Here is a 14,975-nt window from a genome sequence, read left to right as displayed (position 1 = left end):
GAAGTGACCCAGTGTCCGCAGGGGATCCACTGCGGGGCAGAAAGGACGGCGTCTCCACCACGGACGAGACCATAGCCTGAGTGTGCGCTTACTAGGAACACCTTTGCCAACTGGAGTTCCTTGGTTTTTTGCTGAATAACGTGGGAAAATGACAAGTGGTGAAATAATCCAATAAAGTTCTGTTTTTAAACCAAATCTTTTCCCCAGGAGAGAGAGCGGAGGTCGCCAGCATTTAACCTCCAAATCACCACCTTTCCCGAGAACAACAGCAGCGCCCTCCAGCTGTTCTGTCGCCAGGAAGGAGTTAAGGTAGCGTGCCCGGGGGGGTGCCCCCACTCTATTACGGCCATGGCCCGCTCGCCCGAATGCCAGGCTCAGCTGGAAAGGGGATTGTGTGCCTGTGCCAGGGCTAGAACTGATTTTAACAAGATAACCCCCTGTCGCTCCACTCTGTTTTGAAAGTCAGAGTTTATCACTCCAGCTGGGTCACCAAATTTGTATTCATGTTAAAAAAGCAGAGCCTTGGGATACAGCCTTGAAAGCAAACCCCACTTTGGCCACTTCCTGGCTCTGGCTCAGAGCCTGTCTGACCCTCAGTCTCTTCATCTAGGAGATCTGAGTGGCAACACCCACACCGTGAAAGGGGTGTGACAGTTTTTAAACTAGATGATGAACCTGAAGACTCAGTAAAGTGCTCAGAGCAGACTGAGTGTTCTAGAGGGGGGAGCTGTGGTGATTCTCACAACCGCTGGCCGTGACCCTGGAATCCTGCTAGACCCGCGGGCACAGCGAGGTCCTTCCGACCCACAGGATCCCATGAGAATTTCTAGAAAGCATTGTTTGTGCTGGTGTAATACTCAGCCAGTACAGAGCAGGTAGCAGCCCTCTCTGCTTGAAGGGACTACCAAGAGTTAACTCTCGGCCCGGCCTTATATACTAAGAGACAAGAAGGGAGTGGTGTCTTCCCAGGAGTGAGGGCTGTGGCCCCAGAGATTGGTGTGGATGGCCTTTGTAGCTCACACAAAATGAACGTTGGACATCTTTTCCAGGATGTGAATATTTCTGACCTTATGAAGAAATTAGATATCCTTGGCGATAACGGGGTAACTATGACCGATCGGTTTCCGGTTTCGTGTCCTTGTTTTGATTCGGGTGTACTCTGTTGTGGCTTTTGTTTCCGTTTTCGTTTTAATTTCTTCCTGATTTAAGAGATCGGCTAAGTACAATGTAAGGCTTTTGTATGGCCATGTTCCTGCGTGGGTGGCTGGGTCCGCATCTGTCAGAAGTGGGGTTCTGGAGTTAGGTCATCCTGACAGCGTGTGAGTGATGAGGGTTAAAAAGGCCTAAAAATAAATGCCCGGAAAGAAAGTGGAAGCACTCAAGATCTCTGAAATCCCAAAGTGAGACTTTTGCCTTCTTAAAAGACTGGGCTTGAGCGAGGCCCTGTTTCTAAAGAGCTCGGGGACGCTGTGTCAGGTGTCCCAACCCCCAAAGGGCCGGTCCTCAGACCTGTCGCTTCTGTGAGTTGGGGCTGACCCTGGGGAGGCCGCTTTCAGAGTCGCGTAGGGCTGACTGCACGGGATGTGGGATCAGTGTAAAACGCCCTTGCCCATTTTTGTGTTTTAGAATTTGAGAAATGAAGAACAGGTTGCAATAATCCAGGCTGGAACTGTGCTTGCCCTGTGTGAAAAGGTAGAGCCCAGCGGCATTTCTGTCCATACACCTTGTCCAAGCTTCCTGGCACCATACAAGAAACTGTACATTGGCGTCTCGCTTTGTTCTGGAAGCATGGTTCTGGTTTCCTGTCTGCGTTTGCATGCGCACGTGCACGCCTGTTCGTTTTCCAGGGGAAAGTCACTCATGCTTATGGTAGAAAGCTTAGAGACTGAGAAAGAAAATCAAAACTTCCCTTGAGGAAACCCATCTGAGACAGTTGGTTTTATTTCCTTCCAGTTTTTTTTTCACCCATGCTCCCCCGCCTTTTTTTTTAAAAGAAAAAAACAAACTTTGGGATCATACTTGACTTTAGCTTTTAATCCTGCTTCATAAGCTTCCCCCCATGAGATCGAACGGCCCTGCATCATTCTACCTACAGCCACGCCCTCAGTTAAATATTCTTTCGCTGTTAACATATTGGAGTATTTCTGCTCTTTTTTTCTGTTTATCATCATGCAGTGATGAGCAAGCATCTTTAATCATAAACTTCTGTCTATGTTTTAAAATACTTCCACAGGATAGATTCTAGAAGTGGGATCACTGGGCCGAGGGTTTTTAAGAGCTTTGATACTGTCCAATCGTTTCCAGAAAAATGGTACCAAGTCAACTTCTACATGAACACTATCTCTGCCAGTTTCTTGTTCAGCAAGGCATATGTGGCCACTAAGAATTCTGCTGATAGGATAGGCAAAAATCATATGATGTCATTATTTTAATTTTCATTTGTTCAAGTGCTAGTGATAGTGAATTTTTTGTGTATTATCCATTTTCTTGCTCCTTGAGAATTGTAATTACATTCCATTGCGTTTGTTTGTCATTCATTCATAGCTTCATTCAATCATGCTTTCATCTTTCCACTTATTTATTATGAATTTGGTCATAATAATGGTTTTTCTTACTGACTTCTCTGTGAGGTTTACATGCTAAAGATAATAACTTTTGCCATATTTATTAAAAAATACATTACTGACTTGCCTTTTACGTTAATTTAGGGTGTTTTAAGACATACCCAACTTTTCAATGTGGTTTTGTCTACGGATTTTTTTCTTGTAAACATGAGCTAAATTTTAAAATGCTATTTTTATAATGATGAGGTCTTAATGATTTTAATCAGGATTCCTTCCAGAATCTTTGGGAGGATATTTAAAATGTAAATAGTTTTTTTGTTTTCCCCTGAGCACCTGTCCAGCCTTCCCTGTGCACAGGGCCCTAAATGTTGGCAACAGACTTACGGCTAAGCCTTGCTGAGGTCACACAGCTGGTAAGTGGCGATGCCCACGTCACTGTCACAGTACCGGGCTGAGTCTGCGTCCTCAGGTGAGCGGGGGTGAGGAGGACTCACAGCTGGCTGGCTGTTGGCCCCTCAGATACAGGTGATGGTAGGTGACAGGGATATGGCGTGCATTTCGAAAATATCCTCTCAGCAGGAGAGCCAAATGTGACAGTGTAGCCTCTTGGGGGTCCCAGAGAGAACCCGACAAGCGCTTTCAGTTTATTCCATGTTCATTCCGACAGGCACTGCTTCTGACTGTCCACCGCCCAGCACGCCTGGAGGATGTGGTGATGCCACACCCAGGACTCCCTCCTGGTCCCCCAGAGGCCCTTCCCAGGCTGGCTCTCAGCCTCACACCCACTAACTGCAGGGGCTGCTGCAGGCCGGCCCCTCCATCTCCCTGAGCCCTGAGCCTTGCTGGTGAACATAGGACTCCAGGACACGGCACTTTTAACTGGGGCCAGGCTGGGTACTAAGAGGTGACTGATCGATGCATAAGGATGGTGAGCAAAGAGCGGGCAATGCGAGGGACCGGGGTGGAGCTGGAGCAGTGGGCCTGGGGAGGGAGTCTCCCTCTCTTCTACCCCCCAAGCGTCTTGGAGGGTGGCAGGCTGTCCGGAGTCCCCGGCCCTACTGAGAACAGCCTCTGCCAGGCATCAAATTCTCCCACCCGGACCCTTCCCAATAAGCTCCTCCCCACATGGAGCAGAGATCTTTACAGACTCACAGCCTTGGCCCCACCTCAGACCCTCAGGGCTCCTCAACAGTTGTGCAAGGTGAGCGGCATAGATCCCTTGTACCCCGAGAACATGGGGTCTGCCTGGCATGAGGCTGCTATCTACTTTGACCCTGTCACCCACTCCTTGCCCACCTATAGCAGCCCCTGCTGGTCACTAACCATAAAGTCCCATGGATGGCCAGTGCCATGCTCTGCTTCCTAAATGCAGAGACCTGAGCCAGCAGCCCTTGCCTGCCAGCTCCCCCTGACATCCCACAGGGGTGGCAGCAGGAGGGGTGGTACCCAGGGTTGGCACAATACCCAAGACTGGTGCTTAGAAGCTGGACTCTGTGCCAGTGAGAGGGGCCCAGCTCCCCATTTGGGACAGTCCGTGGAGACTGGACTTAGAGACAGATGTCTTCTCATTTTCTCAGCGACATTTCTCATTTTCTCTGCTGCGTGTCTGTGATCGAAGGCCCAGTATTTGGGAGGTGCCTTGTCTCCCTCTTGGAGAGAGTTGGCGCTGAGAGCACGCACACAGAGGAGAAGTGGGTCAGTGAGAACCCCTGGAAGCATCTACAGGTCAGCCAGGGTGCCCAAGTGTCCTGTTTGCCTAGGATGTGGGATTTCAGTGCTGAAACAGGGACAGTCCCAGGCAAACAGGGGCAAGCTGGACACCCTGGAGCTGATGAGTGCTGTAGGAAAGCTGGCAGTGGGACCCAGAGCCCCAGTGACATCCTCAGCCAGCCCCCCTCAACCAAGTCATATGTCATTTTGAAAATTGCCATTCCATTCTGGTATCTGACCAAACAGAGGTCGTTTTCAATTTTCTCTCTAAGAGCATGAAACCCCTTTCACAGCCTGTGAGCAAAGTGCCACTTAAACTGGTTTGCATGGCCTTGGGCATTCCTAGGGGTGCTGGTGCTAGGTGCTAAGTCGCTTCAGTCGTGTCCGACTCTTTGCAACCCATGGACTGTGGCCCACCAGGCTCCTCTGTCCATGGGATTCTCCAGGCAAGAATACTGGAGTGGGGTGCTATTCCTCCTCCAGGGGATCTTCCCGACTCAGGGATCAAACCCATATTGCTTATGTCCCCTGCACTGGCAGATGGACACTAGAGCCACCTGGTTGTGCACCTGCTCACCTGCCCGGGGAGCTCGCCCTTCTTCCATCACCACCTGGGGAAGCCCTGATCCTCCTGGGAGGTCTGGCCCATCTCAGCACCTGCCAGACCTGCCTCTGGTCAGCAGAGTCCAAGATCAGGGGTGTTGCCTTGCGACCCACTGCCCATCACCACACAGAGGCTGAGCAGAGAACACGGGATGTCTGGGGGCATACAAGCAATCACAAGTCACTTCTCTTCTCCCACAAGGCCAAAAATCAGTCAAAGATGGAAGTTTTTAAAAATCCGGGCTCTCACTGGTAACAACAGATTGGAGAATGTGGCTTAGGTCACAGGCAAGTTTTCTAGTAGTTGGCCCAGAATTAAGGCCTTGGGACCCTTCTCTAAAAGGAGGGTTGGGTCCTAGACGAGGAAGTTCCCCACCCCTGAGCTCTGGGACCAGAGTCCTGCACTGGTAGGCAAAGTGCCAACTGGGGTGGGGGTGTGCACTGGCCCATGAGAGGCCCCTTCCCTGTGCCCCGCGTGCTGTCTTACTTCTCCTTTAGGGTTTTGGAGGCAGCAGGTGCCCTGTCCCCACGCCTCTTCCTCCTGGAGGGGTGGCACAGCCCTGAACTTCCAAGTTCTCGCCCACGGTGAGGCCCCATAGACATCTGGTGGGACTCTGATATGAAATCCATGCCCTCACCTGCCAGGGTGCCCAGGGCCAGCACTTTCTGTCCTCACTTTAGTCCCCCAGTGGCTGGAAAGGACCTGTCAAGTTTTTCTGTGTGTGTGCCTAATGTGCGTGGGCTTCCCTGGTGCCTCAGCTGGTAAAGAATCCGCCTGCAATGCGGGAGACCCCGGTTCGATTCCTGGGTCAGGGAGATCCCCTGGAGAACAGATAGGCTAACTCACTCCAGTATTTTGGGCCTTCCCTGATGGCTCAGATGGTAAAGAATCTGCCTGCAATGTGGGAGACCTGGGTTCAATCCCTGGGTTGGGAAGATCCCCTGGAGGAGAGCATGGCAACTCACTCCAGTATTCTTGCCTGGAAAATCCCCATGGACAGAGGAGCCTGGCAGGCTACAGTCCATGGGGTCAGAAAGAGTTGGACATGACTGAGCGACTAAGTACAGCACAGCTAATGTACAAAGCAAATTTTTTTTTAGTTTTTTTTACTGCGTAATGTGCATAGCAAATCTTTTTTGTTAGCAATAGGAAAAAAAAAACTTGACATCATGTTCTATAAAAGCAAAGAGCGGCTTGTTGTAATGCTTCGGAACTGGACTTTTTTTCCATTTTGGTTTATTCATTTTATGACTGCTTGCCTTAGGATAGTACAAAGAAAGTCTTTTTCATTTCTTGTCAAAAGTATGTTTCCCAGTTTCTAAGACACTGCACACCCGCTCAGCCTAGTCTAAGGAAATGGTGTGTTGGGCACTTGCTCCCGTGGTTGCCTCTGTAGCCACCCTTGGGGGCCCAGCTAATGTGAACTCTAGTGGGAGGCCCTGTGGGTGCAGCTTTATCTAGGCTTGTCCGTGCTATGGAGTCAGCACGCGCCTACAGACCTCCACAGCCCCGCATCCCCCTTCCTTCAGGAAGTGACTATCAGGGGCTTGCTTCAGGCCAGGCCCCGTGCAGGGTGAGGAAACGTAACAGAGCACACCCCATGTGGTGGGACAAGGAAAGAAGCAATCTTTCAGCTGAGTGCTGTGCCGGGATCCGTGGAAGGCCTCGGACCCCACAAACTCAGGAAGCAGGGCAGGCTTCCTGGAGGAAAGAAAGAAAGAAAGAAATTGAAGTCGCTCAGTCGTGTCCGACTCTTTGCGACCCCATGGACTGTAGCCCACCAGGCTCCTCCGTCCATGGAATTTTCCAGGCAAGAGTACTGGAGTGGGTTGCCATGGCCTTCTCCAGGGGATCTTCCTGATCCAGGGATCGAACCCAGGTCTCCCTCATTGTGGGCAAATTACCTTCTGAGCCACCAGGGAAGCCTTCCTGGAGGAAGCGACACCTAACACAGGTCCACAGGCTGAGTAGGTGTTAGCTCTATGAAGACCCGGGCGGAGGCTGGGGATGGGAGAAGTGGTGACGTTCTGGGCAGAGAGAGGAGGTGGGCAGAGGCCGTGAGGTTAGGGAAGGCGGGGCTGTTCCCCCAGCGTTGTCAGGAGGGCTAGGCTCTCCTGGGGGGCTTTAAGTGGGAGCAGGGAAGGTCCACAAGTAGATGCTATGTGTTTCTGAGAGAAGGCACTGGCAGAAGGGGATCTGGGGTTAGACGTGAGCCTGGGGGCTGAGAGGGTACCTGCCTTGGGCGGTGGCAATGGAGAGTGGTGGGCGGGGTTTTGAACCAAGAGGCAGTAGAACCAACAACGGGAAGTGAAGGGGGAGGAGCTATGACTGCTCTGCTTTCCCTTCCGGGGTCAAGGTGAAGAGTTATGGCTGCTTCAGTTCCCTTCCGGGGTCAAGGTGGGGTGGGGCTCTTCCCTATAGAGGGGGTCCAGTGAGCCCTTTCTCAGGGGCTTGAGGCATCGGACTGTGGGAGACGTGTCTGGACTAAAGGAGGCATTTCAGAGACATTTCAAAGAGGGAGAACTCATAGGGAGGTGAGAATCCCCGGAGGAGGACCCCACTAGGAGAGAGAGGATGACCACGGACAGGGGCTCTGAGGGCCCCCAGAGTCCAGGAGGGGCAGCCATGACCCGAGGAGGAGGACAAGGGGCCTGGGAGTGGCCCAGCTGCTTGGCCGGGGGGCCCCACGGCAGGGAGGTCGTCTGTTGGCTTTAGCAACGAGGAGACAAGAGGTCTGGGGCGTCGGGATGGGGAAAGTCCACAGGCGAGCGGCAGGCAGGCCACATGGCAAGGAGGTCGTCTGTGGACTTTAGCAACAAGGAGGTGAACATACATGATGTCAAACCCGACCCTCCTGGACACCCTAAAACATCCCTTGCAGGGTGTCACCCAGTTACCTGGGCCGCCCCCTGGCTCTCAGGTGGGCTCCTCGTAAAGAGACACCTGCTTGCCCACACCTAAGGGGCAGCTGCCTGTGCCCACTCACCCCCAGTCCAGCCTGAGAACGGACAGACGCACCCCCATCACCAGCCCATGCAGGTGTCCCAGTCGGTACTCTCAGGCCATCACAGCCTGCCTGGCTGGACCTGCCTCCATTCCTGCACCCCACAGTGCCCCTGGCTGTCCCAGGTGGCTGCAAGGGGCGGCTGTGGGGGTGTAGACCTGCAGGCAGGGTTCCAAATCCCCGCTTCTCACCCGTGTGACCTTAGACAAGTGACTTAATTCAGCTGCCATGTCCTCATCTGCAACATGGAGTGACGCTGCCTCCTCCACGGGGTGGTCGTGAGGGGGCTGGATGAGGTCCCAGATGGGAAGCTGCCAGTACACGGCACAGTAGAACCCTGGGAGGCTCGCCCGCCCACCTGGGGGGCTCTCAGGCCACACACTCGAAAACTTCCACAGGCATCCACCGTGCATACCCACCACCTCCTCTACACATAGGCTTACCTGGGCACACGCCTCACACCCACCTTCACGGATATATACACACATGTGTACCCATGGTTCCTGAGCAAACATCTGTCGAAGCTGAAACATCTGTGCAGACTGTGAAATTCCATTTCGAGGACCACCGTGGGACATGTGGGGGGACCCCTCCGGGCCAGGAGCCTCCTTGAGGAGGGCGGCCCCACGACGGGCACTGGTTCTCACCAGCTGCGCCCTCTGTCCCTGCTGTTTTCCAGTGGCTGAAGCAAATAGAGGGAACGGAGGCTGCCCTGACCCAGAAGATGCTAGACCTGGAGAAGGAGAAGGTAAAGGCCATGCCCCAACCCCAGGAGGGAGGGGGTTGACAGAGTGCAGATAACTCGCTTCCTGGGAAGGATTTACGTGTGTTTTATAATGATTTGCATGCATTTCTAAATTTTGCTTTTGCTCTCATCCCTATCCTGTATGGTCATCATCCATTCACTCAGTTATTCACTTGATATGTGTTTTTGAAGCCTCTGTGATCCTGGAAACTATGACAGGATTAGGCGTTCAGTAATGAATAGCAGGGTCCCTACATTGAGGGTCTAGCCTGAAAGCCCATGGGGACATGTGCGTGGGAGCCGACAGGCACAGTGCAGCATGAGAACCTTAGGAGAGGCAGGTCCGTGACATGGAAGCAAATGGACCAGGGGCTCCCGAGACAGAGAAGGGACTCCAGTGTTCGCTTGCTCCTTCCTGGACATGAGTTTGAGAGAGACACACTGGACCTCCATTTCCTCATGGCTAATGGGGTTTTCTATCTCCACCTTGATGAGCTGGAGGGATGAGAGATGCTGCACGCATAGCCCATTTTCGCACAGTGCTTGGCACTTGTGGGCACCTGATAAACAGTGATGGTGGCTATTCACCAGGGGCCCTGGGCATAGAGCGGGATCTGTCATACCCAGCCTGGGGATGTTGGAGAAGGCTGCCCAGAAGAGATGGTTCTTGAGTTTTCAAAGACCAATTTCCCCAAGTAGAAGTGAGGGGAAGAAGGAAGAGCCCGAGGCCTGGAAGCAGCGCATGGCATGGGAAGAGCCCTGGGCTGAATCCCCAGGCCTGGGTGTCTAGTCCACATCCATCACCAGTGAACCATGGCATCTAGAACAAGGCACTGGTCCTCTCTGGCCCTCTGTTTCCTCCTCTACAAAACCAAGTGGCTGCAACAGCTGAGCTCTAAAATCGAGTGGCTGCAGTAGCCGAGCTCTAACCCTGAAACCCTCCAGTCGGTAACAGGAAGATATTGGGGTTCTGGCAAGCTCATGCCTGGGGGGATGGAGAGTGGGGAGGACATGTCCAGCAGGAAGAGTACCCAGGAGGTGGGTGATGCTGCTGGTAGGAGGAGAAAGAGTCACATCAGAGAACTATTGAGATGGTCTTCAGAAGGATTCCTGCAACCCGGGCTTGGGAACCAGGCCAGGCACCCAAGAGGAAGAAAGCTGGGGGGAGTGGGGAGAGGCTTCATGGAGGTTCCTGGGCTTGGGAGGCTCCTGCTAGGGATTCACACAGGAGCGAGCAGGGCAGACCTGACACCCTTTCTCACCGGAGCACCTGGTGCGTCCCCACCTCGGTGGGAGTGTCACTCTCCAGCGAGTGTGGGTAGGCTGGCTCTGAAGAGCTGCCAGGTGGTGGGTTCTCGTGCTGATCTTGACCTTGGGCACCTCCTCTTTTTCAGGACCTGTTCAGTAGGCAGAAGGGCTACCTGGAGGAGGAGTTGGACTACAGGAAGCAAGCCCTAGACCAGGCTTACCTGGTAGGACCGGAAGTGGGTTGGATGTTCTGGTTCTTTAGACTCAGCAGTACAGGCTGCTCTCCCTTGGGGGCTGATGGTGAATCTGGGGTCCATGAAGTGCTGCGTGGGTGAGATTCCAATGCCACCTCCACATTTTGACTGGTTTCAACCCGAATGACTGTACAGATAAATGGTCACTTTTTCCAAGTCAGTCATGAGTTTTCCAAAGTATTTACTTAGCTTGATCATTTTCTCTGGGCATACTTATTCAGTTCTGGGCTTCCCTGGGGGCTCAGACAGTGAAGAATCCACTTGCAATATGTGGGAGACCTGGGTTTGATCCCTGGGTTGGGAAGATCCCCTGGAGAAGGGCACGGCAACCCACTCCAGTATTCTTGCTTGGAGAATCCCCATGGCCAGGGAAGCCTGGCGGGCTCCAATCCACCGAATCACAAAGAGTTGGACACCACTGAGCGACTCAGCACATACACTCAGTTCTAGTAATCATTTGAGCTGAAGGAAAATAAACTTTCTGCTTATTAATATTTTTATTAATATTTATTTACATGCTTAGAGCCCAGAGCAAGTTTTCCCATAAGTAGCAAAAAGAGACAGTCACAAAGGAATTCCATAGAGGTGGGACTCCCCAGGCAGTTCAGTGCTTAAGACTCACACTTGCACTGCAGGGGCACAGGTTCGATCCCTGGTTGGGGAACTAAGATCCCACATGCTGCATGGCATGGCAAAAGTATTTTTTTAAAACAGGAACACAGAGGTAAAGCAGCGAGTGAAGGGCAGGTGATCATCAGAAAAAGAATTATTTGTCGTGAGGTTCTGTGCAACATAAAGCCTGGGTCACAGAACCAGTTGTGGGCTTCCAGATGATGAATGTAAGGAGGGACCATGCTCAGGTTCATAGGTCATATGGCTTTGAGGGGGCATTTCCTGGATGTCCGTCGATCAGAGGGAACTTTGAGCTCAAGGCTGCTTTTTCAGGAAGCAGCAGTGAGTAGCAACATCTGGAGCAAGACTTTGCCCAGATCATTTGTAGCTAAATCATTTGACAAAGTGGCTTTCCACCTAACAAATGCAGAATTAACAACTAAACATTAACTTGCAATCCCCATTTCCATGAAGACAGCAGGAAGCTGGACTTAGCACAGGCGGGACATTCCGGACGTGAAGGCTGGTCCACCTCCCCGTGAGCCTTGACCCTTCATGTCCAGGCTCCAAGGCTTGAACCCCCAGGGCAGGGAGCTGCAGTTGGAGAAGGTCGAGGTTTGAGACTCATCACGACAAGGCGTTTTCCTCTCGATTGTCATTTCTGAGCATACAATGTTGTAATGGTGGTCAGGGCAGCTGAAGAATGAGAACATGTTCATTCTTTTCTCCCTCTCTTTCACTTTTTTGGGTTTTCCTTGATTCTATATAGTCTTCATCCTTTTGCAAATACCCTTTCTTCATGATACACCATCTCTGTCCTCCCCTGGGCTTCACCAGTAAGTTCCGAGGAATACAATTTCAGGGGATAACGTGGAAACCTGTGGCCAAAAAAAAGAGGGAGAGTAATTTTGTTGACCTCTGGCTCCTTAATATGCTTAAGGATGAGCTGGGACTCCAAGAGGAACAGAGGAAGTCGTATGTCAAGTTCACTGGTTCTCGGGCCCTCTTCTCAAGGGACATCTTCCAAGGCTGGTGTTCCCCAGAACACTCTGGGAAACTCAGTGTCTGCCTTGGCTGTCTAAGTGCCGTGTGCATAAAGGACCTACCCGGGTCCTGGTTCTGTAGAGGAGACCCCTGGGCAGGCTGATCCTGTTGCTGGGTAGAAGCAACATTCTTACCCAAAGAACATTCCAGGAACTTCTCTGGTCTAGCGGTTAAGACTTCGCCTTCTAATGCAGGGGGTGTGGGTTCTGTAGGGGGTGTGGGTTCCATACGGGGTGTGGGTTCTATGGCGGGTGTGGATTCTATGGGGTTGTGGATTCCATACGGGGTGTGGGTTCTATGGGGGGTGTGGGTTCTGTAGGGGGTGTGGATTCCATACGGGGTGTGGGTTCTATGGGGAGGTGTGAGTTCTGTGTGGGGTGTGGGTTCTGTGGGGGGTGTGGGTTCTGTAGGGGGTGTGGGTTCTATGTGGGGTGTGGGTTCTGTGGGGGGTGTGGGTTCTGTAGGGGGTGTGGGTTCTGTGGGGCGTGTGGGTTCTTTGGGGGGTGTGGGTTCTATAGGGGGTGTGGGTTCTGTAGGGGGTGTGGGTTCCATGGGGGGTGTGGGTTCTATCCCTGGTCAGGGGGCTAAGATGCCATATGCCTCAAGGCCAGAAAACCAGAACATAAACCACAGGGGCAAAATTGTAACAAATTCAATAAAGACTTTAAAAATGATCCACATCAAAAGAAAAAGAAAAAAAGGAAAAAGACTATTCCAAAGCCTCAGGTGGGATTTCAGGCACATGTTGAGGTTGGAGCTGTGATCAGTGTGAGGCTGACCTGAGGAGTCAGGGAAGTAAAATGCTCCTGAGGGTGGCAGGGCCATGTGCCCAGGCAGAAGTGAGGACAGCAGGTGCCAGACGCACACCTCTGTTCCTTTGTCATCATGTAGAGTAAGATGGCACAGGGCCACAGTGGAGCTTCTGGAATTGGATGGTGAGATCCTGGCTGGAAACTGGCCACCTGGGGGCCTCCTAGGAGTTTGGCTGCTGAATGGGGGCAGCCTGCAGGCACAGGCAATCTCCCACTCCATGGGGGCCCCTTGGCTATGTCAGTGGACACATTCCCACCTTCTCGTTTCCTGGGGTGATCGCTGGAATCAGGAGAGGGGAAGCCAGTGCCTGTTGGCTAAAATTGATCTGGTGGGCCTGGAATTCCCTTGCGGAGTTAGTACAGCTGTGCTGAAGCGGGGGGCTACAGGAGCAGATGGCCACAGGTGCAGAGCACTACCTGTGTTGACCCCCTGCTTCATACCACCTCCTGTCTCTTCCTGGCAGTTTCCATTAAAACTGGTTGTTGGTTGATAACATCTTGGGAAAAGAAGGGGCTATTCCTAGCAAGGGATTCAGGTGGGGACTTAGGGAGAAAGAGAAGGAAATACTTCTTTCTCTCTTTCATCCCTAGATATTCCTATAAGGTAACTGTATTAAGTGTCTCACCGTGAAGTTGAAAAGAAATAACTTCCTCTCAGGATGAAAACTCCGAGCTTTCACAAAGATCCCCTTTATTGGCTACTAATCTCTCATGTGCTTTGCTAACCAAGGGAGTCTTGCTTTTTGCGGGGAGGAGGGAGCAATGAGGACATTGCCCCCAGTTGCTTGGGGTTGAAATTGCTTTTCTAAGCCAGCTGAACTGCCAAGTGCCTGCAATTTGGGACACATTTTCCCACGCTACTCCAGATAAAAGGAGAGATTTGTTTCCTAAGCTGGAGACAGTAAATTGGAAGCCAAGGATAAAAATAAAGATGAGTCCAATCAAACCTCTTTTTGAATCAGATATTTTAAGGAGAGATTATGACTATTTTTTCTTTATCTGTAGAGAGCAGAGCATCTTGATTGAATAGAGTAAGACACGTTCTCAAAACTGTGTGCAGGGGGTTGGAAGGGGCTCCGTCACCCCACCCCACTCTGCTCGGCCCCCGCATGCCTCCCCACCCGGCCCAAGATCCCCCAGCTCAGCCTCGCTCAGCTGCAGTGCCCTGGGGTTTCCTGTCCCCCCACCTTGTGACCTCACACTGTCTGTGTCATGTGGGTCGCTCAGAAAATCCAGGAGCTGGAGGCCACGCTGTACGACGCGCTGCAACAGGAGCCGGGGCGGAGGGCCAGCGAGGCGCTGAGCGAGGGCCAGCGGGAGGACCTGCAGGCCGCCGTGGAGAAGCTGCGCCGGCAGATCCTGCGGCAGAGCCGGGAGTTCGACAGTCAGATCCTGCGGGAGCGCATGGAGCTGCTGCAGCAGGCCCAGCAGGTAGGGGACGGGCCGGCGGGGGGAGGGGCCCAGCAGGTAGGGGACGGGCCGGCGGGGGGAGGGGCCGACAGGTAAGACAAAAGACAGGCAGGTAGGGGGAGGGGCCCAAAAGGTAGGGGTGGGGCAGGCAGGTAGGGGGAGGGGCCGGCAGGGAAGGGGCGCGGCCGGCAGGGCGAGAGGCCCAGTTGGTAGGGAGACAGCCAGCAGGTAGGGGAAAGGACAGGCAGGTAGGAGGAGGGGCCCAACAGGTAGGGGTGGGGCAGGCAGGTAGGGGGAGGGGCACCTGGCAGGTAGGAGTAGGCACCCTGCCCGGTACCACTGTCCACCATTCCCACTTCTCCACCCCTGCTGCCCGCTGTCGGCACACTGACACCTCTGAGGGCCCATTCGCTGGAGAGCTGGCCATAAAGCAGGTTTCCTTGAAGTGGAGGTGTCTTCCCGTGGACACTCTCATAGCCCGGCGAACCCTCAGTGATGGAGGGGGTTTGCTTATGGGCGCACTATACCGCCCACTGTTTCTAATCATACATTTGAACAAGGTCCCCACCCTGCCAAATGGTAACGCAAACCAAAGCGAGGCGTCCCCGCTTCCTCCAGCATCCGTCTTCTGTTTAAACTCAGGTTCTTGTAACCAGGGGCGCCGGCTGGCCGGTTTACTTTGGAGCTGTATTTTGTGACGACGGCTGCTTTGAGGACTGGACCTGGAAGCTGTACCACTTGTTACCTCTGAACACCTAGTGCTTTCCTAAGTGTGTGCGGCGTCCTGTGTGAGCTTCGTGTGCTGCTAAGCACACGGGGGGCCAGGTTCCCAGGACCCGTGGTGCTGGTGGAGCTGAGGCGGCCCCAGGGTCCGAAAGTCTTTGGAGGCTCACTGCTTTAGATCTCTTACCCTACGGCACTCCTGCGGGTGGGACGATTACCTCCGTTTCCCTGATGCGAAAGCTGAG

The 14,975-nt window shown here is 53.0% G+C and overlaps 1 protein-coding gene across 5 annotated transcripts in view; it reads left to right on the top strand.

The window, feature by feature from the left end:
* The window catches only part of C29H4orf50 (chromosome 29 C4orf50 homolog), a 293,220-nt gene that overhangs the window by 128,587 nt on the left and 149,658 nt on the right, over positions 1–14,975 (top strand). For all 5 annotated transcript variants that reach the window (XM_070458139.1, XM_070458143.1, XM_070458140.1 and 2 more), the window contains exons 14-19: positions 208–309; positions 1,050–1,103; positions 1,627–1,692; positions 8,562–8,630; positions 10,022–10,099; positions 13,825–14,028. In XM_070458139.1, the coding sequence (XP_070314240.1) occupies positions 208–309; positions 1,050–1,103; positions 1,627–1,692; positions 8,562–8,630; positions 10,022–10,099; positions 13,825–14,028 (573 nt within the window). The remainder of the gene's footprint in view (positions 1–207; positions 310–1,049; positions 1,104–1,626; positions 1,693–8,561; positions 8,631–10,021; positions 10,100–13,824; positions 14,029–14,975) is intronic.

Source organism: Odocoileus virginianus, chromosome 29, assembly GCF_023699985.2.
Source record: "Odocoileus virginianus isolate 20LAN1187 ecotype Illinois chromosome 29, Ovbor_1.2, whole genome shotgun sequence".
Taxonomy (NCBI): Eukaryota; Metazoa; Chordata; class Mammalia; order Artiodactyla; family Cervidae; genus Odocoileus; species Odocoileus virginianus.
This window is presented reverse-complemented; position numbering and strand designations above follow the sequence as displayed.